Source organism: Theropithecus gelada, chromosome 8 (assembly GCF_003255815.1).
Source record: "Theropithecus gelada isolate Dixy chromosome 8, Tgel_1.0, whole genome shotgun sequence".
NCBI classification, from domain to species: Eukaryota; Metazoa; Chordata; class Mammalia; order Primates; family Cercopithecidae; genus Theropithecus; species Theropithecus gelada.
In genome coordinates this window covers 36,667,795-36,695,775 of record NC_037676.1, presented here as the reverse complement: position 1 = coordinate 36,695,775, position 27,981 = coordinate 36,667,795, and the positions used below count along the sequence as shown (strand labels likewise).

The 27,981-nt window shown below is 54.9% G+C and overlaps 1 protein-coding gene across 4 annotated transcripts in view; it reads right to left on the bottom strand.

Annotated features, from left to right (window-relative positions):
• ADGRA2 (adhesion G protein-coupled receptor A2) overlaps window positions 1-24,967 on the bottom strand; it is a 46,487-nt gene extending 21,520 nt beyond the window's left edge. For all 4 annotated transcript variants that reach the window (XM_025393333.1, XM_025393336.1, XM_025393335.1 and 1 more), the window contains exons 1-2: window positions 24,280-24,967; window positions 7,681-7,752 (exon numbers count right to left, since the gene is read on the bottom strand). In XM_025393333.1, the coding sequence (XP_025249118.1) occupies window positions 7,681-7,752; window positions 24,280-24,545 (338 nt within the window). In that variant the 5' untranslated portion in view covers window positions 24,546-24,967. The remainder of the gene's footprint in view (window positions 1-7,680; window positions 7,753-24,279) is intronic.
• Window positions 24,968-27,981: the final 3,014 nt, after the last annotated feature.

Here is a 27,981-nt window from a genome sequence, read left to right as displayed (position 1 = left end):
CTATCAGCCTCCCCTCCTGGGCCTCAGTGGTGCCGGAGTCCGGGCAGCTTCTCTGCGGCATTCCTCCCCGGTGTTGTTGGGGACGGGAAGGGGGGGAGGGACAGAGCCCCGCAGCCTTACCCTTGGCCCCGCCCATAGATTAATGGAAGCCACCTGGCGTGGGGCGAGCCGCACTCCACCCCCAGGCCCCCACTTTCGTTCGTTCCCATGAGCATCTGCTTCTAATGAGCGCCTCAGCACCCCTGCATACCAGCCCCCAGGGCTCATTAATCTCATTAAGTAATGACAAATCATCCCAGGGCTGACCGGGCTCCCCTCCCCAGCCTCTTTCCTTTAGCCATGCTATGGTGGCTAAAGGAAAGCCACCTTTAGCACAAGGCTTGTGCTTGTTGCACAAGCCTCTGGGGGCCAGTGTCCACACTGACCCACACGCTGGCAGGCATGCAGTCTCACTCCCTTGGCTCTCTTGGGGCTGTCTGCCCTGGGGCCGGCTTGGTCTCTGGTCTAGAGGCATCTTACTGTGACTGACACCCTCAGTCCAGAAAAGTCTTCCTGCGGCCTGCTCCCCATTGCATGTGCTTGGTGGGGGATCCCGGGGAATGAATCACCAGCTGTACTTGGAGCACGTATATTTTTCAGCTACACAATTGCCTGCTCAAGGCCGGGAACTCTAGGCAAATCTATGCAAATGACAGGCAGCCAGGGTAACATCTAGCAACTGGGAACTCTGCAGAGGGGAAGGGAACTGCCTGCCATGTACTGGAAGCCTGTGCTGCCGTGTGTTCTGTGTAAGGAACTCCTCCTCTGTTCCTGTAACAACTCCTCATAGCCCCATTTTCCAGGTGAGCAACCCGGGGCTGGGAGAGGCACTGGAAGGTAAAAGAAGGAGGGATGATTCCACTCCAAGCCGCTTTTCACACCAAATGGAGTCCAGTGCTCTTTCATCAGCTCCTGTCTGCCCGAAAATTCTTTCCTTTAAGAAACAGGCTTGGCCGTGCTGGAGGGTGGTGGGAGAGAGAGAGGGCCCAGAGGTGCAAGGCGGGGCTTCTGTACACTCCCTGGGTGGCCCAGGAGGTGTTTCTGCAGGGCTCTGTTTCCTGTCTTTTTTTCTTTTGGAGACGGAGTCTCACTCTGTTGCCCAGGCTGGAGTGTAGTGGTATGATCTCGGGCTCACTGCAACCTCCGCTCCCAGATTCAAGTGAGTCTCCTGCCTCAGCCTCCCAAGTAGCTGGAGTTACAGGCACTCGCCACCACGCCCTGCTAATTTTTTGTATTTTTAATACAGATGGGGTTTCACCGTGTTAACCAGGAGTGTCTCGATCTCCTGACCTCATGATCCACCTGCCTTGGCCTCCCAAAGTGTTGGGATTACAGGCATGAGCCACCGTGCCCAGCTCAGGTCTTCCTGTCTGTCCTACCTGGCTGATAAAGGTGTGTGCCCCCCATCTCCACCCCTACCCCCAACCTCTCTGGACCCAAGTCCTCCATACGATCATGTCTGACACATTCCCACTGGGCATCCGCTCTGTGGCCCCTTCCTTGCCCACCCTGCCCACGCTGGCCTCAGGATCCTGCATTGCAAAATGGACACCACACAGATCTACTCCCAGCTCCTGTCTAACAAGGTGACCCCCTCACATACACACAGCCCATTTGCAAAGGCCCAAGGGGATCTCAGCCAAGGAAGCCATGCAGGCACATTCTGCAACAGCCTGGACCTTCTGTTTCAGTTGACAGACTGGGCCCCAACCCTCCCACGGGACGTGCTGCTCATAGACTGTGGGATGTTAAGTTGCCATGGCCTCAGCCGCCCAAGCCTAGACATCTGAGTTTGACAGGACAGAGGGATCAGTGTTTCCTGAGCACCAACTACATGCCAGCCTGCAGAGTCTTATTCCTGATGAATAGGCCCTCAGTCTAGGGGTCATCTTGCCCACTGGCACCTAACCCTGGATGAGCATGAGAATTGCCTGTATAGCGTGTAAAAAATTCCCAGGCCCCATGGGACACATGAATTAGAATCTCCAGGAGGGAGGCCCAGCATCTATATTACCCAAAGGCCCTCTCCTTCTGGGGGATAGTGGTTGTGATGGTTAGTTTTGTGTCAACTTGGCCAAGGCTATAATACCCAGTGGTTTAATCATACATGAATCTAGATGTCACTGTGCAGGTATTTTGTAGCTGTGGTTGACATCTTCCATCAGCTGACCTCATATGAAGGAGATGCTCCTGTATGATGTGGGTGGGCCTCATCCAATCAGCTGAAGGCCTTAAGAGCAGACACTGAGGCTTCCTAGAGAAGAAATTCTGCCCCAAGACTGTAGTGTCTGCTCCTGCCTGACTTCTCAGACTGCTGGCCTGCCCTACTGATTTGGGGTCTGCCAGCCCCCATAACCATGTCAATCAATTCCTTTTTTAAAAAATGTCTTCGTGGCCAGATGCGGAGGCTCATGCCTGTAATTCCAGCACTTTGGGAGGCAGGCGGATCACTTGAGGTCAGGAGTTCGAGACCAGCCTGGCCAACATGGTGAAACCCCGGCTACTAAAAATACAAAAATTAGCCAGGTGTGGTGGCACGTGCCTGTAATCCCAGCTACTTGGGAGTCTGAGGCAGGAGAATTGCTTGAACCTGGGAGGTGGAGGTTGCAGTGAGCCAAGATCATGCCACTGCACTCCAGACTGGGCAACAGAGCGAGACTCTGTCTCAAAAAAGAAAAAGGCCAGGTGCGGTGGCTCACACCTATAATCCCAGCACTTTGGAAGTCTGAGGTGGGCGGATCACAAGGTCAAGAGATTGAGACCATCCTCATCCTAGCCAACATGGTGAAACACTGTCTCTACTAAATACAAAATACAAAAATTAGCTGGGCGTGGTGGCATGTGCCTGTAGTCCCAGCTACTTGGGAGGCTGAGGCAGGAGAATCGCTTAAACCTGGGAGATGGAGGTTGCACTGAGCCAAGATCATGCCACTGTACTCCAGCCTGGTGACAGAGTGAGACTCCATCTCAAAAAAAAAAAAAAAGAAGTATTTGTATATATAAATACAGCAGTGATCAGTGACCATGTTGGAGACCCTGAGCTCCTCCAGCCCTGAACAAGCACCATCCCTGTCCTGCTGCCCACGGTGCACCCTTCTGCCTAGATGGCCCCTCCTCTGGAAAGCCTGGCCCTGTCACTGGGTTCTGTGATCATCTTCTCCCTATGGGCGCTGTGGGTGTCCCACACACATCCAAGGATCATAGAATTTTAGATCCATAATGCACATCCCGAATCACCCCGTCTACCCCAGCTCTTCTGACAATGAGGAATCGAAGGCCACCCCGGTGGCCACCCCGGCATCACACCCTACTTGTCTCCTGCCACATCCCCCTGGCTCGCTCTGCCAGCTCACACTGCCCTTCTGTTTCTCAGACTACCCAGGCATTCCCTGAACCCAGGAGTCTTGGCAATGCCTGCTCTCTTCATCCTTCCTGAGAGCTCCAGGCTTCCTTTCTCGTCCCTTCAGGTCTCAGGCCCAGGCATGTCATCAGCAAGGCCTTCCTGACCTCACTACATAAAATAGCACCCCGGCCCTCTGGCTTTCTCTCCTCCTTACCCTGTCTTGTTTTTCTCTGCTGCATTTCGGCCTCCAGACATACCACACATCTATTTGCTATTTTCTGGGTCCTATCAGTAGAGGTAAGGGCCAGGAGGGTAGGCACCTGGTCTCCTGTGCTCACTCCCAATGCCTAGAACAGAGCCTGGTACATAGAAGGGCTCAGTGAGCACCTACAGAATGAATGGATGGGGTGACTAGCACAGAGCAGGAGCTGGGACTCAGCGTTTAGAATTCCCATTCTAGCGCTGCTCCTACATCGCACGACTTGGCATCAAGCCAGATGCCGCCCCTCGTGAGCTGCTGTTGCCCTCGTTCTTCTGATTGCCTGCCATGCTCAGGGTGTACTTGCTATGCAGCCTCTGGAGCCTTGGTGCTGGAGAAGGACAGGCCACCTTTTCATCTTCATCAGAAAAATGTGCTCTCATAAGACTGAAGGATGAGGAGACAGGAGCAAGGCTGAAGAAGGGGAGATGTCAGTGAGCCCACCAGGGGCTCTGAACAGCACCTTCTTGCTTGTGCTAAGGAGGAGGAGGAAGAGCCACTGCGGGAGGTGCCAGCCTGGGAGGGGCAGGGCAGGGGCTGAAGAGGCCACTGAGGCTTGCCTTCCTCCAAAGACCCCTGGAAGGACATCTGGTTTCCTGTGACTCAGCCCTCCAAGACCAAGCCTGGGCTAAGCAGAGGATGCAGAGCTCTCGAATGCTTAGCCACTTTCCCTCTTTGTTGACACCCAAGAGAACTTTTATTTTTATTTATTTATTTATTTAGAGACAGAGCCTTGCTCTGTCGCCCAGGCTGGAGTACAATGGCACAATCTCAGCTCACTGCAACCTCTGCCTCCCAGGTTCAAGCAATTCTCCCTGCCTCAGCCTCCTGAATAGCTGGGATTATAGGCACCCACCACCACGCCTGGCTAATTTTTGTATTTTTAGTAGAGAGAGGGCTTCACCATGTTGGCCAGGCTGGTCTCGAACTCCTGACCTCAGGTGATCCGCTGGCCTCGGCCTCCCAAAGTGCTGGAATTACAGGTGTGAGCCACCACGCCTGACCTATTTATTTATTTATTTAGAGAGACAGAGTCTCACTCTTTCGCCCAAGCTGGAGTGCAGTGGCACAATTATGGCTCACTGCAGCCTCAACTTCCCCAGCTCAAGCGATTCCCACCTCAGCCTCCCGAGTAGCTGGAACTACTGGTGCGTACCACCATGCCTGACTAATTAAAAAAATTTTTTTTCCTAGAGACCAGGTCTCATTATGTTGCCCAGACTGGTTTTGAGCTCCTGAGCTCAAGCAATCTGCCTGCCTCCCACAGCTTTGGAATTACTGGCATGAGCCACCATGCCTGGCACCAAGGAGACTTTTAGGTAGCAGCTTGGTGGCAGCCCTTTCTCTGCATCAGGACCACTGTCTGTGAGCCACAGAGAAGATGGTCAGAGGGACCTGGGCATGGAGCCGTGTGCGACTCCACTCACTGTCACCATCCCAGGTCCCCTGCTATCCCCAGCTTGTCCCAGATTGGTAGACAGCCTGCTCTGCCTTTCTGCCCAAATATGGGATTTGTGCCTTCCCACTCCCAGGAGCCCAGCCAGGCCATCACTCTTTCCTCACAGCTTCAGGGGTTCGGGGCCAGAGGCTTTCCCTTCCACAGTGGAATGGGTGTCATGGAGGCTCCATCACGAGACTGCTGTCATGGTGAGAGATCTCAATACCATGTCACATCCATACTGTGTCTCCATTACCTGTGAACACTTCTTTGGACTTTGCTGACACCTCCTTTGAACTTGACAGGAGCCCTAATCTATGTGTGTGTGTGTGTTTTGCTTTTTTTTGAGACAGAGTCTTGCTTGGTCGCCCAGGCTGGAGTGCAGTGGTACGATCTCGGCTCACTGCAACCTCCACCTCCCGGGTTCAAGCGATTCTTCTGCCTCAGCCTCCTGAGCAGCTGGGACTACAGGTACGCACCACCATGCCCAGCTAATTTTTGTATTTTTAGTAGAGACGGGGTTTTACCATGTTGGCCAGGCTGGTCTCAAACTCCTGACCTCGTGATCCGCCCACTTCGGCCTCCCAAAGTACTGGGATTACGGGTATGAGCCACCGTGCCCGGCCGTGTATGTGTGTGTGTGTGTGTGTGTGTGTGTGTGTGTGTGTGTTTGAGATGGAGTCTCGCTGTGTCACCCAGGCTGGAGTGCAGTGGTGCAATCTCAGCTTACTGCAACCTTGGCTTCCCAGGTTCAAGAGATTCTGATGCCTCAGCCCTCCGAGTAGCTGGGATTATAGGCATGCAGCACCATGCCCAGCTAGTTTTTGTATTTTTAGTAGAGGCGGGGTTTCACCATGTTGGCCAGGCTGGTCTCGAACTCCTGGCCTCAAATGATCCATCCACCTCGGCCTCCCAAAGTGCTGGGATTACAGGTGTGAGCCACTGCGCCTAGCCTGAGTGTGTGTGTTTTTAAGAGACAGGGCCTTACTCTGTTACCCAGGCTGGAGTGCAGTGGCACAATCATAGCTCAACCCCACTCCTACTGTAGTCTTGAACCCCTGGGCTCAAGCTGTCCTCCAGCCTCGGCCTCCCAAAAGTGCTGGGATTTACAGAACCACCACGCCCAGCCCCCAATATACTTAATTCTAATATACATAGCATTGTTTGTGGTATCCCCTGGACTGCAATCGCCTGGGCTCTTTTTGAGTAGGCGTCACACCTCACTCTTTTTTTTTTTTTTTTTTTTTTGAGACGGAGTCTGGCTCTGTTGCCCAGGCTGGAGTGCAGTGGCCGGATCTCAGCTCACTGCAAGCCCTGCCTCCCGGGTTCACGCCATTCTCCTGCCTCAGCCTCCCGAGTAGCTGGGAGTACAGGCGCCCGCCACCTCGCCCGGCTAATTTTTTTTGTATTTTAGTAGAGACGGGGTTTCACCGTGTTAGCCAGGATGGTCTCGATCTCCTGAACTCGTGATCCGCCCGTCTCGGCCTCCCAAAGTGCTGGGATTACAGGCTTGAGCCACCGCGCCCGGCCACACCTCACTCTTTTGTGTCTCCCACTGCACTGACCCAAAGCTTTTGGGCAAAATGGTGCTACAGGGGCCAAGGGCCCTCCCTGTCGGAGAAACTAGGAAAGCCTAGCAGGATGGGAGCAGAGATGGGAGAGGGGATGGGGCCATGAGAGAGAAAGCAAGAGTCAGGCTCTAGGAAAGGTGGGAGGCCCAGGCTTCCTCTTTGGAGGGGCAAGGACCCAGAGCTGTGGTCCAGGCTGTGGTCCCTGGAGTGTACCAACAGAGCAGGGAACTTAGACAAAGGGTGGTTCCATTCTCGAGTCTGGCAGCTTCAGTGACTAGCCCGAGTGGCTGAGTGAGGTCTCCCACCCAGAGCTTACCCTACCTCTCCACCAGCTCCCCATGCAGAGAGGGCAGGCCTTCTGTGTCCCCCCATTTCCCTAACAACTCACAGCCACCAGCTCCTCCTTGATAACCCTCTTCCCCACTCTGACCCCACCAGACACAAGGGCCCCAGCTCTGGGAATGAGGTTCCAGCCGGCTAGCAGGGCCCTGGCAGCCCCAGGGCCAAGGCCAGCCTGAAGGCTGCTGCTGCCCAGGCGGCTCTGAACCAGGGTTGGGTGGGCTGGAGTTGGGGAGAGGCTTGGAAAGGATCAACCTTCCCCACCCTCAGCCCCCTTGGGGCTTTGTTTGTTGATTTGTTTGTAGGAAAGGCGGAAAAGGGCCGCAGTCAGTCGCTTTAAGCCGCCTTCAGCCCTTTTATGCTGGGCCCCCAGCTGGGAGGGGGAGGCCAGCTGAGGGCTCGGCCCTCACAGCTTATTGCTCATTAAAGAGCGTTAATGAGCTTCTCAGAGCCCCTCCCCTCTTCTCTCGCCCTGTCGGGCAGAGGAGCTGGCCTCTCGTTCCATACCAGCCTCTCTGGCTTCCCCTTGTTGGCCAAGCCCTGGGCAGGGTCCCATTGGGTCGAACTCCCGTCCCTCCTCGGCCGGCAGGTTCTAAAGTCACTCAGTGACCAGCGTTCCTCCTCCTCCCCGGGGTGACCCCTTGCCGTCATGGCCAGCCCGCTCCTCCGCCCCACCTTCCCCAGCACTTACAGCTTCTCCAGCAGCGACAGTCCCAAGAAGGAGCCATTGCGGAGCCCCGTGATCTTGTTGTTGCTTAAGAGCCTGAAGGGACAGAGAGAACACAGACAGGAGAAGGTGCTGTTACGTGCTGGGCATCCGCTTTCACCACTGGTGGGGCCAGCCTGCATCTGTGTCAACGGCGCCCCCTGGAGTTGTGCGAGGCAGCAGCCCCACCCTCTACTCCCGGAGATTATAGGGAGAAGCCGGCCAACGGTCCACCTAGCCCCAAGTCTGACCTTTCTGCCCTGAGTCTCCCCCAAGCCGGGCTCCGACGTGGGGCTCTGTGTGCAAGTGGGAGGTGGGCTGAGCAGGTGGAGGTGATGCTGTGATGCCCCGTTTCCATTCTGGAACCACAGGGTTGACCCTCAGTGCCCCGTCATGCCCTTCACAGTTTCATCTTTGCTCAAGCCCTTCACCCAATATCCCAAGAAGAGTGGTGGGGAGAATGGCTTGAACGGGGCCAGGATGCCCAGCAGGTCTGGAGGCAGGCGGGAGCTGCCCTTCCTCAGAGCTTTGCGCACTCTTACCTGTGAGCTGAGGACCTCACAGGCCCCCATCTCAGAGGGCCTGTGTGCACAATGGCCGCACCCTGGCCTCCCAATCCTTCTGAAGCCTTGGCAGAAAGCTGATGGAGCCCCGAGTGTAGGGGAAGCCAGGCCTCAGCCTCAGTCACTGTGCCCTCCGGGTTCCATTTATTTATTCGTTTGTATTTAGGGGAGGAGGAAAGGGGCCCCAAGCGACTGACAGAGACCGAATGTGTCATCTCCGCCCACCCACTCAGCCTTTCTCTGCCAAGCTCCCTGCTGGGAGGAGGGAGATCCAGGCCAGCCAAAGGGCTCATCCCCCAGTTAATTGCTTATTAGAAAGCTTTAATGAGCCTCTCCGCCCAAACTCTTGCCTGCCCTGGGCTGAGGCAAAGGGTCTCCCTTCTTTGGTCTTAAGGGTAGAGAACTGACCTGGGAAGGCCGGAGGTGCAGGCCCTGGGCATTTCCTTGAGCGAGCAGCCTCCAAGCTGGACTGGAAGGGAGAGGGAAGTGGGAAGGAACAAGCCCCAAGAGGAGCTGGCAAAGAGATGAGCCTCGAAGCTTCCTAGAAGTGGTGGGTGAACAGATCAGGGGCAGTGGGGAGACCCCTGATGGCTGACATTCCAGCTGCTCCATCTTCCATTGGTTTGTGGAGAAGACAGTGGCCAGGATGGAGGGAAGCATGGAAAAGTGTGGAAGGGGCTTTCTAGGGCCATGGGAGGGGTGGAGACCTCATCTCCTTCCTTCCTTCTCCCCACTCCATAGATCCCTCCCACCCATCCAGTGCCTGCCTAATGGTCCCTCCAATGGTGACATTTCCTGGTGGGAAGTGATAGGTAGCGGGGTAGGTTGGCGGGGTTTCCAAAATGCTTACACACACACAAACACACACACAGATGCACAATGTTGATATGTCAAAAAGTACATCACAGTATTCATTACGGGATATTAGACCTTCTACTAACTCATTTTATTATTGTATTTATTATTCTCATTTTACGGGTTAGGATAGTTTTATTTTCACTTCATACATGGGGTGTTCATGGTAATCATAATCTTGACCATTCTTAGGGCCTCTAAGAGGCCTTTAAAGATCTCATCAGGCGCTGGTGGGGCTGGGGTGGCCTCTGAGCGGTGACAGGCTCTTTAAAAAATTTAAAAAAAACTTTTTTAGAGACGCGGTCTTGCTCTGTCACCCAGGCTAGAGTGCAGTGGCACAGTTAGAGCTCACTGCAGCCTCACTCCTGGGCTCAAGGGATCTTCCTGCCTCTGCCTGAGTAGCTGGGACTACAGGTGTGAGCCATTATGCCTGGCAGATAACAGGCTCTGACTTTAAAGTCAAAGCCTGCCTCACTCCACCCCCAGTTCATGCCCTTCCTATACCCTAGAGTTTACATTAAATGTTGGACAAGGGGCTGGGTGCAGTGGCTCATATCTGTAACCCAGCACTTTGGGAGGCTGAGATGGGCAGATCACTTGAGGCCAGGAGTTCAAGACCAGCCTGGGCAACATAGTGAAACTCTGTCTCTACAAAATAAATAAATAAATAAAAATAAAAAAAATTAGTTGGGCCTGGTGGCATGGTACCTATAGTCCCAGCTACTCAGGAGCCTAAGGGAGGAGGATTGTATCGCTTGAGCCCAGGAGTTCGAGGCTGCAGTGAGCTATGATGGCACCATTGCACTACAGCCTGGACAACAGAGTGAGACCCAGTCTCAAAAAAAATAAAATAAAATAAAAATTCTGCAATTCCCAATCCTCAATATTAAAACCTGAGATCTCAATTTGAGAGCTCTGCCCAGCCTGGGGCAGAGGTGGTGTTGGTGAGGGTGGTTCCTCACATTTTCCCAACTCTTTAGCCTTTAACCCACTTCAAATACCCCAGATTCTTTAACAGAGAGCTGACAACAACAACAACAACAACAACAAACTATTGCAAGTGCATGTCATTTTCAGTTTTCTTTTTTCTTTTTCTTTTTTTTTCTGAAACAGAGTCTCGCTCTGTGGCCCAGACTGGAGTGCAATGGCGCGATCTCGGCTCACTGCAATCTCCGCCTCCTGGGTTCAAGTGATTCTCCTGCCTCAGCCTCGAGAGTAGCTGGGATTACAGGTGCCCATCACCATGCTTGGCTAATTTTTGTATTTTTAGTAGAAACAGGGTTTCACCATGTTGGCCAGGCTGGTCTCGAACTCCTGACCTCAGGTGATCCGCCTGCCTCGGCCTCCCAGAGTGCTGGAATTACAGGTATGAGCCACTGCGCCCGGCCCATTTTAAATTTTCTAGTAGCCACATTTAAAAAGTTTAAAAGTTGGACGGTGCGGTGGACTCACGGCTATAATCCCAGCACTCTGGGAGGCTGAGGTGGACAGATCACCTGAGGTCAGGAGTTTGAGACCAGCCTGGCCAACATGGCGAAACCCCGTTTCTACTAAAAATACAAAATTAGCTGGGCGTGGTGGCGCATGCCTGTAATCCCAGCTACTTGGTAGGCTGAGGCAGGAAAATCACTTGAATCTGGGAGGCGGAGGTTGCAATGAGCCGAGATTGCACCATTGCACTCCAGCCTGGGCAACAAGAGCGAAACTCTGTCACAAAAAAAAAAAAAAAAAAAAGTTGGTTGGGCGCAATGGCTTACATCTGTAATCCCAGCACTTTGGGAGGCTGAGGCAGGCAGATCACCTGAGGTCAGGAGTTCACGACCAGCCTGGCCAACATGGTGAAACCCCATCTGTATTAAAAATACAAAAAACTTAGCCGAGTGTGGTGGCACATGCCTGTAATCCCAGCTACTTGGGAGGCTGAGGCAGGAGAATCTCTTGAACCCAAGAGGCGGAGGTTGCAGTGAGCCAAGAACGCGCTATTGCACTCTAGCCTGGGTGACAAGAGTGAAATTCCGTCTCAAACAACAACAACAATAACGACAAAACAAACAAACAAAAAAACACACACACAGTATGAAAGTTCTTTTTTTTTTTTGAGACGGAGTCTTGCTCTGTCGCCCAGGCTGGAGCGCAGTGGCATGATCTCAGCTCACTGCAAGCTCCGCCTCCCGGGTTCACGCCATTCTCCTCCCTCAGCCTCTTGAGTAGCTGGGACTACAGACGCCCGCCACCACACCCGGCTAATTTTTTTGTGTTTTTTAGTAGAGATGGGGTTTCACCGTGTTAGCCAGGATGGTCTCGATCTCCTGACCTCGTGATCCACCCACCTTGGCCTCCCAAAGTGCTGGTATTACAGGCATGAGCCACTGAGTCCGGCCTAAAAGTTCATTTTGAGAATATATGTTATTTAGGCCTGGTGCAGTGGCTCATGCTTGTAATCCCAGTGCTTTGAAAGGCTGAGGCAGGAGAATTGCTTGAAGCCAGGGGTTCAAGACCAGTCTGGGCAACATAGCAAGACCCTATCTCTATAAAAAATGTTTTAAAAAGTAGTCAGACGTGGTGGCCTGCCTGTAGTCCTAGCTACTTGGGAAGATGAGGGAAGAGGATCGCTTAAACCCAGGAGTTTGAGGCTGCAGTGAGCTGTGATTACACCACTGCACTCCAGCCTGAGTTCGTTCTTTCTTTCTTTCTTTCTTTCTTTCTTTCTTTCTTTCTTTCTTTCTTTCTTTCTTTCTTTCTTTCTTTCTTTCTTTCTTTCTTTCTTTCTTTCTTTCTTTCTTTTTTTTTTTTTTTAGAGAGTCTTGCTCTGTCGCCAGGCTGGAGTGCAGTGGTGCGCTCTCAGCTCACTACAACCTCCTCCACCTGGGTTCAAGCGATTCTCCTGCCGCCACCTCCCAAGTAGCTGGGACTACAGGTGCACTCCACCACGCCCAGCTAATTTTTGTATTTTCATTTCAATATATAATCAATATAAAATTATTAATGAGATACTTTCGTTTTGATTTTGGTAGAAAGTCTCAGGACTCTGGAATGTCCTACTACTCTATTCTCTGCCAACACATCTCAATTCAGACCAGCTGCGGGCCAAGTGCACTTGTGTCCGACTGCAGGGCGGAAGCACAACGACAGATCGACAGATCGGGACCTGCCCCAGAGGAGAGCAAGGAAGAGCCTCTGGCCCTGAATATCTTATCTCTGGGACCGGCTCCCATCCTTCCCGAGGCCGCCCTGAGCCCAGACTTCATGCAGGTTGGGTCTCTCTCTCTCTCTCTTCCCTCCACCCCACCCTTCTCTCTCTGAGGCAGCCTCTGTGTGTGCTGGGAGGCAAGGGCTGGGTTGAGTGGGGGGCAGCTGCAACCCACGCTTCCGGTTTGGCTAGCCCAGCACCAACTGCAGCCCTGAAAGTCTTGAAATGAAGTATTTTCTTGCTGCAGAGAACATGGTCCTGATGCCCCACCCTCTGACCCACTCGCAGACGCAGGCACCAGGCAAAGGCCTTTCTCATCCTTCTCCTCCAAGGGCCCCCCTTCTTGCCGAATTTCCAGCTCTTGAAAAGACCTCAGGCAGATCACTGTGTGATTTGAGTCCTCAGATCCAGCACTGGATCTTTTGGCCTTAACCTGGAGAGGTCTGAGGAAGTTTACTCTAGACCTAGATTATCCAGAGAGGGGCCTCCACTGACATTGAGCTTGATGGTTCTGTTCTCCACAGGGTGCCTTGTGGTGGGTCTATCTGGGGAGAGGAGGGAAGGCAGTTTTAGACAGACAGTGCACGGTTTTTTTGTTTTGTTTTGTTTTTTAAGAGAGACAAGTCTTGCTCTGTTTCCCAGGCTGGAATGCAGTGGCATGATCACAAATCACTGCAGCCTCCACCTCTTGAGCTCAAGCAATCCTCTCACCTTGGCCTCCCCAGGAGCTAGGACTACAGGCATGCGCCACCATGACTAACTAATTAAAAAAAAAATGTTTTTGTAGAGGCTGGGTACAGTGGCTAATGCCTATAATCCCAGCAGTTTGGGAGGCCAAGGTGGGTGGATCACTTGAGGCCAGGAGTTCAAGACCAGCCTAGCCAACATGGTAAAATCCCATCTCTACTAACAACAAAACTTAGCCAGGTGTGGTGGCACGCACCTGTAATCCCAGCTACTCTGGAAGCTGAGGCAGGAGAATTGCTTGAACCCAGGAGGTGGAGGTTGCAGTGAGCCAAGATCATGCCACTGTACTCCAGTTTGGGCAGCAGAGCAAGACTCTGTCTCAAAAAAAAAAAAAAAAAAAAAGAAGTTTTTCTAGAGACGGGATCTCACTATGTTACCCAGGCTAGTCTTGAACTTCTAAACACAAGAAATCTACTTGCCTCAGCCTCCCAAAGTGCTGGGATTATAGGGATGAACCACTGTGTCTGGCTGGGTCTGGCATTTTTATGGGCAGGTAGGAAGCTGGGCGTTACAGCACTGCTGATAGGGATGAACATGCGCGCACGCGCATGCACACACACACACACACACACAGAGCTTCATCCAATGGGCAGAAAAATGTTCCCACCACTCTAGGCTGTCCCCTGGGAGGCAGGCAGGCAAAGTGGCCGCAATTGGGCAGAGAAGGAGGGAGCCTTGGACCCACAGCTCCATCCGGCACAGACACAGGGTCAGCCTCAGCCTTCTTCAACCCCCTCAAGACAGACACCTCCTCAACCTGCTCCATCCTCTGGCCCTAAAACCTCACGGGGGCCAGCCAGGTGGATTTCCTGCCCAACCACACTAGCTCTGCCCCAGAGCCCTGGCTGGCCTGGCCAGGCATCTTCAGCTTCTTTCTTCCCTCCCTCCCACGCCCTTCTCCCACTCCTAATGTCAAGCTTTTCACAGGAAGGAGGGCCAGTCCCTGGAGTCTCCTGTTCTCTACTTCAGAGTTTGAAATCTGGCCAGAGAGAGGGGGCACACCAAGTCCATACCAGAACTCTCTCCCGGCTGGGGTGCTATTTTGGGGGAGAGAAGCAAGTAGAGTTCCCACTAATGAGGCTGGAGGCCAAGGGAGCTAGCGGCTGGCGTCTACAGAGAGGCTCTGTGGGCTCTGGGCAGCCGCAGGAACATACCAGATACCACCCTGACATCAAAGATGACCCTGCAGGAGTCACATGGGCACATAGCACATGCCTGAACTAAATGTTTCTCACATGTGCAGGAAGAGTCATGCGTGTCAGCCCCCTGCCAACCACTCAGACCCAATGAGCTCCTCTCTGTACCTGGGGAATCCATACTCCCTAGGGAGTCTGATCCTGGGGCCTCCATCAGTTCAGGCCGTCACTAGGTTCCTAGAGGTTCCTAGAGTCTGGGAGGCCCCGTCTCCAACACCTCCCACTGGCGGCTTGGCCCTGTCTTAGGGAAACCATCATAGAGCAGGTAGGGGGCGGTCTGCTTGCTGATGCCAAAAAGCCCTGGGGCTCGAACCCCCACCGAAATCAGAGCTCTCAGCCTCCCCTGCAGGCGCTGTGCCTTTGAGCATTTCCAGGGCCCAAAGAGACGCCTAAAACCTAAAAAAGAAGCATTGCCTCTAAAATATAGATGCCACAAAGACGGAAATTAACAAATGCTTAATGACATAATTACCCAATGTCATACTATGTCATTAGCAATAATTATTATGTTCGATGACGGATGTGGGTACATTTTAGTATGGTTGATACGACAGTAAGACCTCCAAAAGTGAGGATGCTCGCCGTGCACAGGCCCTGCTTCAACACACAACCTCAGGCGAAAGGCTGGCCTGTGGCTTCTCGTCCCTCCGTGGCTGCCTTCACATGCATTTAGCCTGACTGCAAGACACATAAATGTTGGTGAGGACATGTAAGGTGTCCTGCCCGCTCCTGCACTTCCCTGCCACCCTTCCCTGGGCTGGATGCCTGTCCGGTCAGCCTTGAACACCGACTGGCAATAGAAGGAGGCCTAGGGAAGGGCTTTAGGGGGTTGGGTCCTAAGACCGCCCCTGAACCCAGCCTGGAAGCTGGGTTGTCCAGGCAGGGCTGGAGGCCCAAGCCATGAGAGAAAACAGACCTGCAGTGAGTCCTGCTCCACCCTGCCTTCTCTCATAGGTCTGGTCTCCTTTCTCTAACCTACCCTTGCTACAAGGGCACCCCAACTTTGTGGTGAGCAGGGGAACCAAGAAACTGGGGCTTGGATGGGAAGGGAATCTGTGGCTTCGGGACATAATCTGGAGGCAGAAGCCTAAGAAAATGGACTACGTGCCAGGCGCAGTGGCTCACATCTGTAATCCCAGCACTTTGGGGGACGAGGCGGGTGGATCACTTGAGGTCAGGAGTTCGAGACCAGCCTGGCCAACATGGTGAAACCCCGTCTCTTTTAAAAAATACAAAAATTAGCCGGACAAGGTGGTAGGCATCTGTAGTCCCAGCTACTAGAGAGGCTGAGGCAGGAGAATCACTTGAACCCAGGAGGTAGAGGTTGCAGAGAGCCAATATTGTGCCGCTGCACTCCAGCCTGGGTGACAGCGTGAGACTCGACTCTGTCTCAAAAAAAAGAAAGAAAAAAGAAAAAGAAAATGGGCTGCGGGTATTTATTGGGGGTAATCAGTATGCCTTGATGGGGATTTGGGGTTACAGCATCCTGACTTGAGCACAAGGAACGTAGTCTACTGTAATTACCCACACTTATGTATTCATTCATTCATCCATTCATTACTCAGAGCTACCCAACAGTCACTGTGCACTCAGCCTTGTGTGACAAGGCTAGTCCTACAAACATAAACCATATATCGCATATCTACAAACTTCCACTCATAGGAGGTGGAGGGAGATGTGTCCAACAGGAAGATGGAATGTTCATCTACGTGTGTTGTGTCCCCCTGATTTGTGCAGGCTGGGATATTACCCCCAATTGACCTTAAACATTTCCTCCATGCACAACCTAAAAGCCCCCCAACGGGGAGCCAAGCTTCTAGGTGAAGAAAGCAGACCTCTTTGAGGGATGGGTGGTGATGGAGGTCTCACTGTGTTGCCCAGGTTGGTCTTGAACTCCTCTTGCCTCTGTCTCTGGAACAGCTAGCATGCCACCATGCCCGGCTAACAAAAAAAATTTATTTTATTTATTTATTTTTTTTGAGATGGAGTCTTGCTCTGCTGCCCAGGCTGGAGTGCAGTAGCACCATCTCAGCTCACTGCAACCTCTGCCTCCCAGGTCCAAGCAACCCACCTTCCTCAGCCTCACGAGTAGCTGGGATTACAGGTGCGTGCCACCAGACCCAGCTAATTTTTTGTATTTTTAGTAGAGACGGGGGTTTCATCATGTTAGCCAGGGTGGTCTTGAACTCCTCGACCTCGTGATCCACCCCGCCTCGGCCTCCCAAAGTGTTGGGATTACAGGTGTGAGCCACCCCGCCCGGCCAAAAAAAAAAAAAGAAAAAAAAGAAAATTTAGACACGGATCTCTCTGTGCCCAGACGGGTTTTGAACCCCAGTCACGCTATGTTGCCTAGACTGGTTTTGAACCCCTGGCCTCAAGTGATCCTCCTGCCTCAGCCTGCAGAGTAGCTGGGATTACAGGGAAGCGCCAACACATGTGGCGCAGACCTCTTTTAAAATACAAACAGACCCAAAAGGATTGAAGTTATCAGTCTTTTCTACCTAAGTAGATACTCATCCTTGACCTTTCCTCCCTAGAAGCTATATTTGCTGCCCTGATCCTGTCTGGCATTGTGAGCTGGTACCTGTCTCCAGGAGACTGTAAGGACAGAAGGGCAGAGCCTGGGTCTTTTGCCTCCTCCCATGGGGCGAGGATACACTGTAGGCATTGGCTGAGTGACAGGGGCAGAGTTCCAGGATGGAGGGGCTGTTTGGTCAACAGAGTTCACTGCTGAGCCCTGGGTTTCCCCAAGCCAAATGGCAGTTTTTTTCTACCTCCAATTCCCTTTCTCTCCCCAACACCTAGGAGATAGCATCCATCCTTCTCTGAGTGAGCCTGGCTCCACAGTACAGCCTTTCTGGGACGCCACACTCATAGGGGTCACATTGTCTGAAGCTACCCAAGGTGGTGCCAGAGAGGAAGTGGAAACAGTTGGAAGGGCGTTTTAGAGACCATGGGTTGTACATTTGCTGGGTCAGACTGATTTCAAATACTCCATGCAGTGCTTCTGGACAGGGACCCCGTGAGTACGCTTGTACTTGTTAGGCCATTATGGGATCGGGGGAGCCCCTTTTCCCTGGCTCATGTATCCATGTGGAGGAAAACGGATTAGGGCATCTGCCCTGTCCCATCTCCAGGGATGGCTCCTCTGATTGGTGAGTGTGCAAAGAGGCCCCAGACCTTCCTGCCTGCAGAGCTGTTTAATGTGGGGGCTCTCCCTCGGGGGGCTGGGAGTGGGACTCAGACATCCCCTGGGTGGGCAGCTCTGACTAAACTCATTACTGCTGAACCTCTAAGCTAGGTCTTCCAATCTAGCTTTTATCAACCATAAACTTGTATTTTGATCTCCTGTCTGCTAACCTATTCTATAGCTCAGCAACCCTCCTCAAGTGAAGACAGGAAGTACTATTTTTGGGGTCAGGCCCCTTAAACTCCCAGTCCCACGTGCCCGCATTTTCATCAGAAAACACCCTTGCCATCAGCAGAGTGGGCAGGTGTGGCCTCCGGGGCCCCTGCTGCCTGGGGCAGTGTCACTGTTTGAGACTGAGGGTGGTGAAGCTTTCAAGAGGTCTGAGAAGCTTCAGAGTCCCCAGATCTGTCTGTCCTGCTTCCTCTCCCTTTCTCCTGTAGATGCAGCTGCCCTTGGTGGCTTTGTCTCCGGGTTCCCACCTGCACAGACTAACAGCAGAGGGGATGGGAGGCAGGAGCCCTGGGGTCTAGTTAGAGCTGCCTGGCTAAGAGCAGCGTGTGTGTGTGTGTGTGTCTCACCGCGGGCAGGTTGGCCCCTCCCTGGGGGCAGACTGGAGACCCCACACCTTATCTTTGATGGCCTTTCCCATCCTGGACGCTGAGTCTCCCAAAGCCTGAAGTCATAGTTTCTGCCTCGATACACAATTCCCCACAAGGCTAGGAGCCCTGGCAGGGGAAGAGAGGAGGAGAGGGAGGAGCAGAGGCGGTAGAGGGGGCCCTGAGACTTTCTCTTCCCTTCCCTTCCCAGCTGGGAGATGTCTGGCCCCTCGGTTGAGGCTGGAACTCCCTCCCCAGGACTCGCTCTCCCACCCTGTCCATTGCCTGCTCCTCTGTGACAGATGGGGCTCCCGCGCCTCACCTGGCCCCATCCGTCCTGCACACCTCCCTGGCTCCCAGGAAAGGGGTGGGAGAGCTGGGAACTCTCCTGGGAGGCTGCTGGAGTGACCTACACTCCACAGCTTCTCTACCCCCTCCCCCCATTACCCAGTCCTGAAAGCAAAGGAATGTTCTGGAGTTTGGGAAGGATGGGGGCCCCCGGAGGAGGGAGGAAGGGGAGGAGGCAGCTTCGTCCTGTCAGTGTCTGAGCTGTAAATAGAACAGAGCGGCTGGGCTGGGGGAATGAAAATAAACAGCCCCTCTGAGCAGCCCTTCCCAGCGGTTACCGGATCTTCCTTCTGGTCCCCCAGTCCGGGGCCATTTCCCTCCTCTCCCCACCCTTGCTCTCTGGCTGCTGCCAGGGAGGCTGGGGCAGCCTCTACCTCTGGGGTGATAAGGAAGCTAGCGGTGTCTGGGTCCAGCCTGTGTGGCGTCCGGGAACTCTCCTCCCCTCTCTGGGCTTTGCTGAGGGGAGCAGCCTGTGCCTCCATGGAGTGGAAGGACAGTGATCAACTCAGAGGTGGCTGGAACTTACTCTCCATCAGGAAAGGGTTCTTCTCTCAATGACTCCCATGTGGGATAAACTTAGAAACACTCTTTCTTTAAAAACATGACCCCGCATTGAAGGGTCAATTTATGGTCAGGTTCAAATTGCATTGGTTTGCCTGTGCCTTTGGGGGAAATTCTCAGACTCCCCCTCAGGACGAGGGGTTGCCACTCCCCCCCCGCCCTAATCACAGAGAGGAGAGCCGTGGTAGCCAGCAGGAGGGGACTTCGCTGGCTTCAGGGGTGGCTGGGTTCATGCACATGCAGGAGTAACTCTGGCCAAATAACACATTCGGGGTCTTGGACCCACTGGGGGCGGAGTCACAAGTGCCCCCTTAGGAGCCAGCATGATGGCCTCTGCAGTGTCTTTCATTCAACCAGTGAGCCCCAGAGCGCTCTGAGCTCTGCCCAGGGTTCTCCCTAGGATGGGACCCTGACTCTAACATTCTGCAGCAGCGGGAGCCCTCAGGGGAGCGGCTTCCAGGCCCCAGAGGACAGATGCGTGGAATCCCTGGATCCTGAGCTAGCTACCTCCAGCTTCTCCAGTGGGTGGTGGGGAAGAGTCCAGGAGAGACTGAGGTTTCTGCTGGGCCCCTCCCTTTGAACAGGCAAGGTCCCAGAGCCCAGGTGGGGGTGCCGCAGCTGAGACCTGCACCCCTCGGTCGGGAGGGGAGTGGGTGCTGGAGTCTCTGGGCTTGCCGTTGCCTTCTCTGTCTCTGGCCTCTTCCCTCTCTTCTTTCCTTCTTTTTCTTCGCTCTTTCCCCCTCCCCCTCTTCTCTCACAAAAGCTCTCTGTACACAGCCACTTCCTCTGGCTGCTGTCTCTGCGCCCAGACCTTATGAGAACCATATGGGGGAAAGCTGGTGGAAGAGAAGGGGGTGGGGGCGCCGGCCTGGGCCTGCCCCTCCACCAGCATCCTTGTCCTGCCCTCGGGCCATGTGCACAACGCTTGGCACGCTTTGCCCAAATTCCCCTAACTGGATCCCGGTGGCTGTAACAAGGGGCCCTGAAGGGAGCCCCAGCCAGCAGCTGGAGGTCCAGAGGGAGACCTGTGCTCAAGAACTACTTCCCTGAGGCCCATCTTTCTCAACTTCTCCCACCAAGACGACTGAACTCCCAGCAGAAGAACCCAGCCCGTGCTGGGCACACCTGCGGCAGACAGCCTCTTCCCTAGGTGGGCACCCTGCGTGGTGGGCACTCCCGCCTTCCAGAATGGTAGGCCGAGCAGGTTGAGGGTTTGCCTATTCTGGAGAAATTCAAAGTGACCTCTCCTTGCCCAGCCTGGAATGTTCTCAGGTCAAAAGGGCTCAGATCCTGCTGGGAAGGAACCGGGTTTTTTAAAGCATCTTTTGTGTCTAATGGGTCCCAAGTCCAGCCAGGTGAGCAGCGAGGCCCTCACCTGGCAGGAATGCAATGCCCACCCCGGCGCCAGCCCCAGCCTGGCTGTGTGACTGTCAGCGAGGCACCCTTCCTCTCCTGGCCTCAGTTTGCTCAGCTGTAAGATGTGGGACTGGACTTCCTTATCGCTAAGATCCTTTGGAGCCCAGGCTGTCTGGGAATTTATGACACTGGCTGGTATCCTCGGAGTGCCTGCTCAGATGTCCTAGGAGGTCTTTATAGATTTCCTTCTGGAGTTATCTACAAACAGTCCTTTCCTGGAATTCCTTATCCTCATCCCCCTTCCCCCTCACTCACTCCCAGAGCTGAGAACCTCAGCCTCCAGCTGCTGCCGAGTAATAATGGGGCTCACAGTGGTCTGCACCTTCCTCCCACACCCAGGTTCTCCCTGTCATAAGCCACCCCCTGTGGGATCTTTTCCCTCGGGGAGGCCCACAAAGGCTTCTGCTCTCTGTTCAGAAGCATGGGTGCCCACAGCTGCCCTGCAGACGGGGCGGGGGGCGGGGGGGGGGGGGGGGGGGGGGACAGAGGGATCAGGAAGGAAGCCAAGAGCTCAGCTTTCCTGGAAAACTGCGAATGAAAATCCACTAGAGAAAAAAAATGCAAAGGATGGGGGAGAGGGAGGATGCAAAAACAGAAGGCAGAGTCGAGATAATGGGTGGAGGTGGCGGGAGGGCTTTCCATGCGGTAAACAGGACTGTGAATGGGGTCGCCTCTGACTGCAGGAAGGCTTTCTCAGAGCGCAGGAGGAGGCTCTCCGCAGACAGGGACCCCACCTTCATGCCTGAACAGCCCCCAGCACTCGGGCTCCCCAAGGATCAATCCTGAGTGCCCCAGGGCCCCATCTTGGAGGAAAAAAAGGGTCTTCCATGGGAATGTTGGGGAGATGGGGAGGGAGGATAAAGCCAAAATGCAAAAATGAATGGCTCCAGTTTTATTCGCACCAGGTGACAAGCTAAAAGGTGAAAAGGAAAATGTTCATGGCAGGAAAAAAAAAAAATACACGAAGCACGAAGGAGGAGTTTGGAAGTCAGTCTGGCCATTTGCGTGCGGCGGCTCTCAGCTCTTGTCGTCTGGCTTTGCTGCTGGGCAAAAGAAGCGGCAGCCCCCTCCTTCCCAGACGCAGGGGCTCAGAGGGTGATACCCCAAAGACCAGGCACTTTGACACACCGAGAGACCTTAGGGGCCTCAGAACTTGGAGCTCAGAACCAAGATCCTGCTAATTTATCTTGTCCCCTGTTCCCCCAGCGCAGGGACGGGGCACTCTCCCTGGAATTCCCTTACCTGATGGAGTAAAACGTCTCCCTGAAAGAAAGGCAATGGTCTTAATACCTCCTCCCTAGAGATCTCAGCAAATAACCAAGAAAGAGCAGGAGAAGAGTCTGGGAGTCATCATGGCACCCAAACAGATTTCTCATCTACTCAGAAAGCTCTGAGAGATCACCCGAGAGGCGTGATCCGCATAAATCCGCATAATGAAACCACCTTTGCTTCTGTGCAGCTCACCTTCTCTGGAGTCCCATCACCTGCCAGCCACCTCCCATCTCCCGGTCCATACGTCTCTCCCCTGTGGAGAGAGCATTTCAGCCTTACTGACTCCCGTGCACACGTGTGTGCATAACAGTAATACATGAGTTACGCTTTTCTCTTGTTAACCTGGGGTTTTTGTTGTTGTTAGAGGGCTGTTGGCTGTAACCCTTCTCCATGGGGAGGAGACAGATCATCCCCTTTCAGCCCCTACACACACCTTCTCCTGCTCCTTCCCTCAGGATGTATCCTGGGGTGGGTGTGGGGGTGCTGGAGAGACTGAGGCTCAGAGGAAGGAACCCTTGCCCAGCTTCTGCCGAAGGAGAGCCTGGGTTCTTTTTCCTTCTGAAGCCAGCTGGTGGGGATTAGGGGGTGCCATGAGGATGAGGATTATGCAGAGTCTGGCAGGAGAGCTAAGCAGTAAGTCTGTGGCTGGGGATTCCATTACCCTCCAGGCTGAAGGACCCATGGGCTCTCCAGGGCATTCCTGGCCTGCCCTGTCTGTGTCCCTGTGGGGACGTCCAGAGCCAGGCTCGGGGGCTGCTCCTTAAAGGGTATCCTATCCCAAGCCTGATGGGTCAGTGGCCTGAGAGGATTCGGGATGGGAGGGTGAGCTAGGGGTCACCTTTGCTGCCACCCGATTCTAATGTATTCTTACCAAGAGTTGGCCCAACTTTCTCCGTGGAGTGGTGCGAATAGGAATTAACCATGGCCTGATCATTCTAAGATGTACTGCAAAACTGCCTTTCTATCCACTGCCTCCCCCACTTCTTTCTGCCTTTGATATGTTAGGATTCCCTAACCCTGACACAGAGACACGCAGAGAACACACATCCCACATATGTGCATGAGTAGACACAAGAGCACACACAGCTCTCAGCTCTGATTATTATGCAGCTGAGACTCATGCAGATGCTACCGACTATTCCGCAGAGCAAGCATTTTTCTCCTCCAGAACTAAGTGAGCTGAGGAATGCCCAGGCCTGCCTGGACCCTCAAACCCCAGCGGACACTCAGAGAGAGCTGCCCTGAACAGCCACAGGTGCCTTCCCTGGCCACGGCCTTAGCCCTGAGCAGCAGGGAGGCAGCAGCCAGCAGACACACCGCCTCCACCCCCAAGGCTTACACATGCACATACACACACACCCGGGCCGGGGAAAATGCCGGCCGGGCGGCCAGCGTCAGAGGCTGACCAGTTGTGTCCTGTCAGGAAGCGGGCAGCCTCTGAACTCACCCAACCAGAGGCGTTACTGTATTGTTCTGGACACAATCGAAAAGACTGGGCCAGCCCCGACTCCGGGCAAGGGGCCGTGGAGAAACGGTTGCCACTGGGGTCAGGAGGACAGGGAAAGGGAAGCGGCTCTTAGGCTGGATTTGGGACAGGAAAGGAAGCAGCGGTCGCGGGGGCCCGACCCTCGAGTCCACGGCGTGCGTGGAGCTGCGAGCACGTGGTCGGCGCAGGAAATCTTTGCGGTGGGGAGGGGTCGCCAATGCTCGCGCGGCTGCTGGGACTTGCGACCCCCTGTAGGAGGCTTGGGGTCGGGTTGCGGCGCTGCCGCGCTCGCTGCCAGCAAAGCAAGGGCGTACTGAGGCCCTGACTGAGAGGGAAGTCGCCGAAGGAGGCCGGGGTGGGCTGCGGTGAGGGAACCCCGCTTCCCCAGCCACGTTTCTTTATTCGCAATCTGCGCGAAGTCAATGGAGAAACAGCCAAAGCTCGAGTTACTTCCAGGGGAGGCAAAGGAGAGGCAAGGACGCGGGACCCAGCACAGAGCTCACTGCACAAACTGCGCCGCGGGAGAGGGGCCTCTAGAGGGATAGGGACGCCAGGGTCTCCTGCAGCCCAGAGGCGCCCGCATTCCAAGGGCCGACTTTTCCGAGCCCAGCCTCCCCTTGCCCTAAGGAGACGGACTGGAAGCGGCTCTGGCAGGCCAGGGGGTATGGATGGGATGACCCCAATTGAGGGACAAGGCCAGCCAGGTAAATCCGGAGACTCCTCCAGCCCGGTCCGGGACGCGTCCGCAGTGGTTAGGACCACAGCCCCCTCCTGGGCCACGGGCGTCGATCTTTCCTGAGCATTCCCCGCTCTCACCCTTCTCAGGTCCCCCAGAGTCCGCAACCATAGTCCAGGCTGGAAATCTGGGGCGTGGGTGCCCTGCAGGCGTGCGCTCCACTTCACCTGGGCAGGTGAGTGGGCGCCTGCGGTGCCTTTCTCTGGGGTGCGCCTGACCCCCGCAGCCCCTTCCCGCCTCCGCGCTCCTGGAGCCCCAGTCTCTCTCCTGCTCCTCCAATCTTCCCCTGTGGGCGCCTGGACTCAGGCCTGTCCGGGAATCTCTGAAGTGGGGGGATAGCCCCCTTCCCCCTGCTCCCACCCCTCCCGTCTCTCTTCCCTTCGTGCCTCGTCCCAGATCCGGCGGAGCTGGCCTGGTAGGGTACTCACAGGGTAACGGTGCCATTAGGCAGAAGGCCGGGCTCAGGAGGCTCCGGGAGGTCTCCGCCGCCGCACACCACCCTCCGGCGAGCCGGGCCAGGGACGCCACCGCTCAGCCCCTTGGGCCGCTCCCCCGAACACTTGCAGCTGCGGATGGGTAGCGGGCAGCCGGGCGAGCCCCGAGCCTCGGGCGCCAGGAGCAGCAGGAGCCACAGCAGCAGCGGCAGCAGCAGGCGCGCGGGCGCCCCCCGCATCCTGCGTTCCCCGGCGCCCATCAACCCATCGCCCCGCGGGGACCCACAGCGCTGGGGCCGGGCTGCGCTCCGGCCGGAGGAACCCAGGCGTGCGGGAGGAGTGCTCAGCGGGGGCCCGGGGCGCCCGAGGGCGTGGAGGGGGGCCCTGGGCGGAGGCGAGCCCCGGGGTCCCCGCCGCCGCGCCCCGGGGGCATGTCCGGCGAGCGCCCCGGCGGGGAGGACGCGGGCGCGGCTGTCAGCGCAGCGCGGGCAGCCCCCGGCGGCGCGACCAGAGTCTCAGCACCCGGCCCTCGGGCCAGTGGAGGCCCGGCCCCTCCGCGTCGCCTGCTCGCTGGGCGCTGGGCTGGGACCTAACGGATCGCGCCGGGCTCCTGCTGCCGCCACCGCCGCCGCTCCGTGCCATGGATGGAGGCAGCTCCGCGCCGCGCAGCTCCCGCCGCCGGTCCCCGCCCGCCCGGGCCTTCCGCGGGGCCCTAGCGCCGCCCGACGCGCGGCCAGGCCGAGGCCCTCAGCCGAGTGGGGGCGAGCCAGCTGGCTCGAGGACCCTGCGTCTCCGCGCCCGCCCTGCACCAACACTCCTTTCCCGATCGTCCCCGTCCCCTGGGCCAGGACCCTTCCTTTCCGCAACCCATCTCAGACCTCTGAGCCGACCACCACCACCTTCCACAAAATTTCCCTTGCCCGTGCTGGTGCAGCTTCCACCTCCAGGCTGCTGGGGCCCTCCTGGACCCGCGGGCTTGGACAGAGATGTCTAGGTCGCCCTGTTTTGGAATGAACTTGGCGGACGGCTCTGAGGTTTCCCTTGGCCCCTGACACGATGATCAGTCTGGAAGTCGGCTCTCACTCTCCCTCCAGCTCCGGTGGAGGCCGCCACAGGAGGATGGCAGCCGAGACGAGGAGGCAGCAGACCCTCCTCCGCTGCGGTGACCTCGCTCAGCGGGGGGTGCATGTCATTCGGCCAAGGAGAGGTCAAAGGCCAAGGCAGACAAGGCTAGACTGGGCCTCTTACATTTTCCACAACGCTGTGTGTGTGTGTGTGTGTGTGTGTGTGTGTGTTTCAGGGACAGTGAGTGGGAACAAGGGAAAAGTAGATGAGCAGGCTTTGCAGCAGGGTGTGGAAAGAGCCCTGAGCAGTGAGTCTGGAGACCCCTACTCCAGACTCGGCTCTGCCTCTTATTACTTTCTGACCTTGGACACAGCCCCTAGCTTGCTGGGGTAGCTGATCTCTGGGGTTGAAATGGGGCTCTGCCTGCTCCCCAGTTTATAGATGTAAATCGTGGCATTAGAATGAGAGAGTGTGGTGGGGGGGGGGAGGGGCACGTGGTTTCCAAAGGCAGAGGACTGGTGGTGGCAGGGGTGACCTTGACAACTAGTGGTGGGTATAAAGCTGCCTGCAGGCTGGGCACGGTGGCTGACACTTGTAATCCCAGAACTTTTTGAGGCCGAGATGGGCAGATCACTTGAGGTGAGGAGTTTGAGATCCACCTGGCCAACATGATGAAACCCTGTCTCTACTAAAAATACAAAAATTATCTGGGCGTAGTGGTGGGCGCCTGTAATCCCAGCTACTTGGGAGGCTGAGGCATGAGAATGGCTTGCACCCAGAAGGTGGAGATTGCAGTGAGCTGAGATCATGCCACTGTACTGCAGCCTGGTGACAAAGTGAGACTCCATCCCAATAAATAAATAAATAAATAAATAAATACATAAATTTTTTTAAACTGCCTGTAGTACACTGGAACCAGGACTGGAGACAGGCAATAAGTAGTGCAGCCCAGGGGTCTGCTTCCTCTGTTTCCCTATAGAGGCTCACCTTTCTGCTGCTTAATAGAGCTGCCAGGATGGGGCAGGACTCCTTTTTCCCCTCCTTCACTCTATGACCCAAGTGATCCCCAAGGTGAGCGCCACCTTCTTTTGTGAGCTTAGCCCTGCTGGTGTGTGCGGTGCCTTTTCCAGGGCCCCTGTGCCTGTCAGCCAAGCCTACCCTGACTATGCAGGTAAGTCTTTCTTGCCGGTTGGCGTTGGCAGCAGGCAGAGGCCTAGACGTTGGCCTCTTCACTTTCCCTCCCTGGCTCCACAGATCTCCCCCAGTTGCAGGCTCTCTGTTTCCTTGAACTTCCAAAGATAAATAAATAGTGATTGCAAATGGAGAAAGGGAGAAGGGGAATGGACTCCCCCAGCAGGAGCCCTTGCAGGCAGCAGCCCAGGCTGCATTCCTCAGGAAAGAGCTGACAGCAGAGCCACAGCCCATAGGCAGGGCTGTGCAGCCCTCCTGTTCACAGGCGAGGAAGACTCCGAGATCTCTGGCCTGGGTCATATAGCTTTTCTGTGATTTCCTTTTGCTAAATGAAGACACTCAAAGTCTAAAGAGGAATTCTACTGGAACACCCACTCCTGGAGGCTGAACAGAGGCCAAAGGCCATTTAATGAGGCGAGGCTTCCCCACCGCTAGGAATGAAATGTCTGGCGGAGACATTTACAAAACACTGGCCTGTCTTGAGGGTCACCACATTTGACTTCTTACCCACCCAGGGAGGTGATGAAGTGGAGGTTACTTTCTTATTTTGCAAGTACTGATGAAGAAACGGATTCACTGAGACTAGAGTCCAAGGGTAGGAACTTACTTTCTGATTCCTTTTTTTTGTGTATGTGTGAGACAAGGTCTCACTCTGTCACCCAGGCTGGAGTGCAGTAGCAAGAACACTGCAGCCTCGATCTCCTGGGTTCAATTCTCCCACTTCTGCCTCCCAAGTAGCTGGAACTACAGGTGTGTTATTGTACTTCGCTAATTTTAAAAAATGTTTTGTAAAGATGGGGTCTCACCATGTTGCCCAGGCTGGTCGCAAACTCCTGGACTCCAGCAATCTGCCGGGCTTGGCCTCCCAAAGTGCTGGGATTACAGGCGTGAGCCACTACTCCTGGCCATGAGCATGTTCATCTGTTTGTTTGTTTGTGACAGAGTCTCTCTCTGTCGCCCATGCTGGAGTGTAGTGGCGCAATCTTAGCTCGCTGCAACCTCTACCTCCTGGGTTCAAGTGATTCTCCTGCCACAGCCTCCCAAGTAGCTGGGATTACAGGCGCCTGCCACCACGCCTGGCTGATTTTTGTATTTTTAGTAGAGACGGGGTTTCACCATGTTGGCCAGGCTGGTCTCGAACTCCTGACCTCAGGTGATCCACCCGCCTTGACCTCCCAAAGTTCTGGGATTACAGGAGTGAGCCACCGCGCCCTGCCATGAACATGTTTTAATCCTTTTTTGTGCATATTTCTAGTATACTGTGCCCAGCCATGGTTCCTTTTTAAGTGCTTTCTTCTCTGAGCCACAGAGAGCCTTTCCCCAGGGAAGCTTCCTACAGACCTCTTTTCAGAGATGCAGGGAGGAGTGAATGAATTGCTCATATCAAAATATTTTTGTTTTGAGGTTTGTTTGAGATAGGAGAATGACTCAAATTTAGTT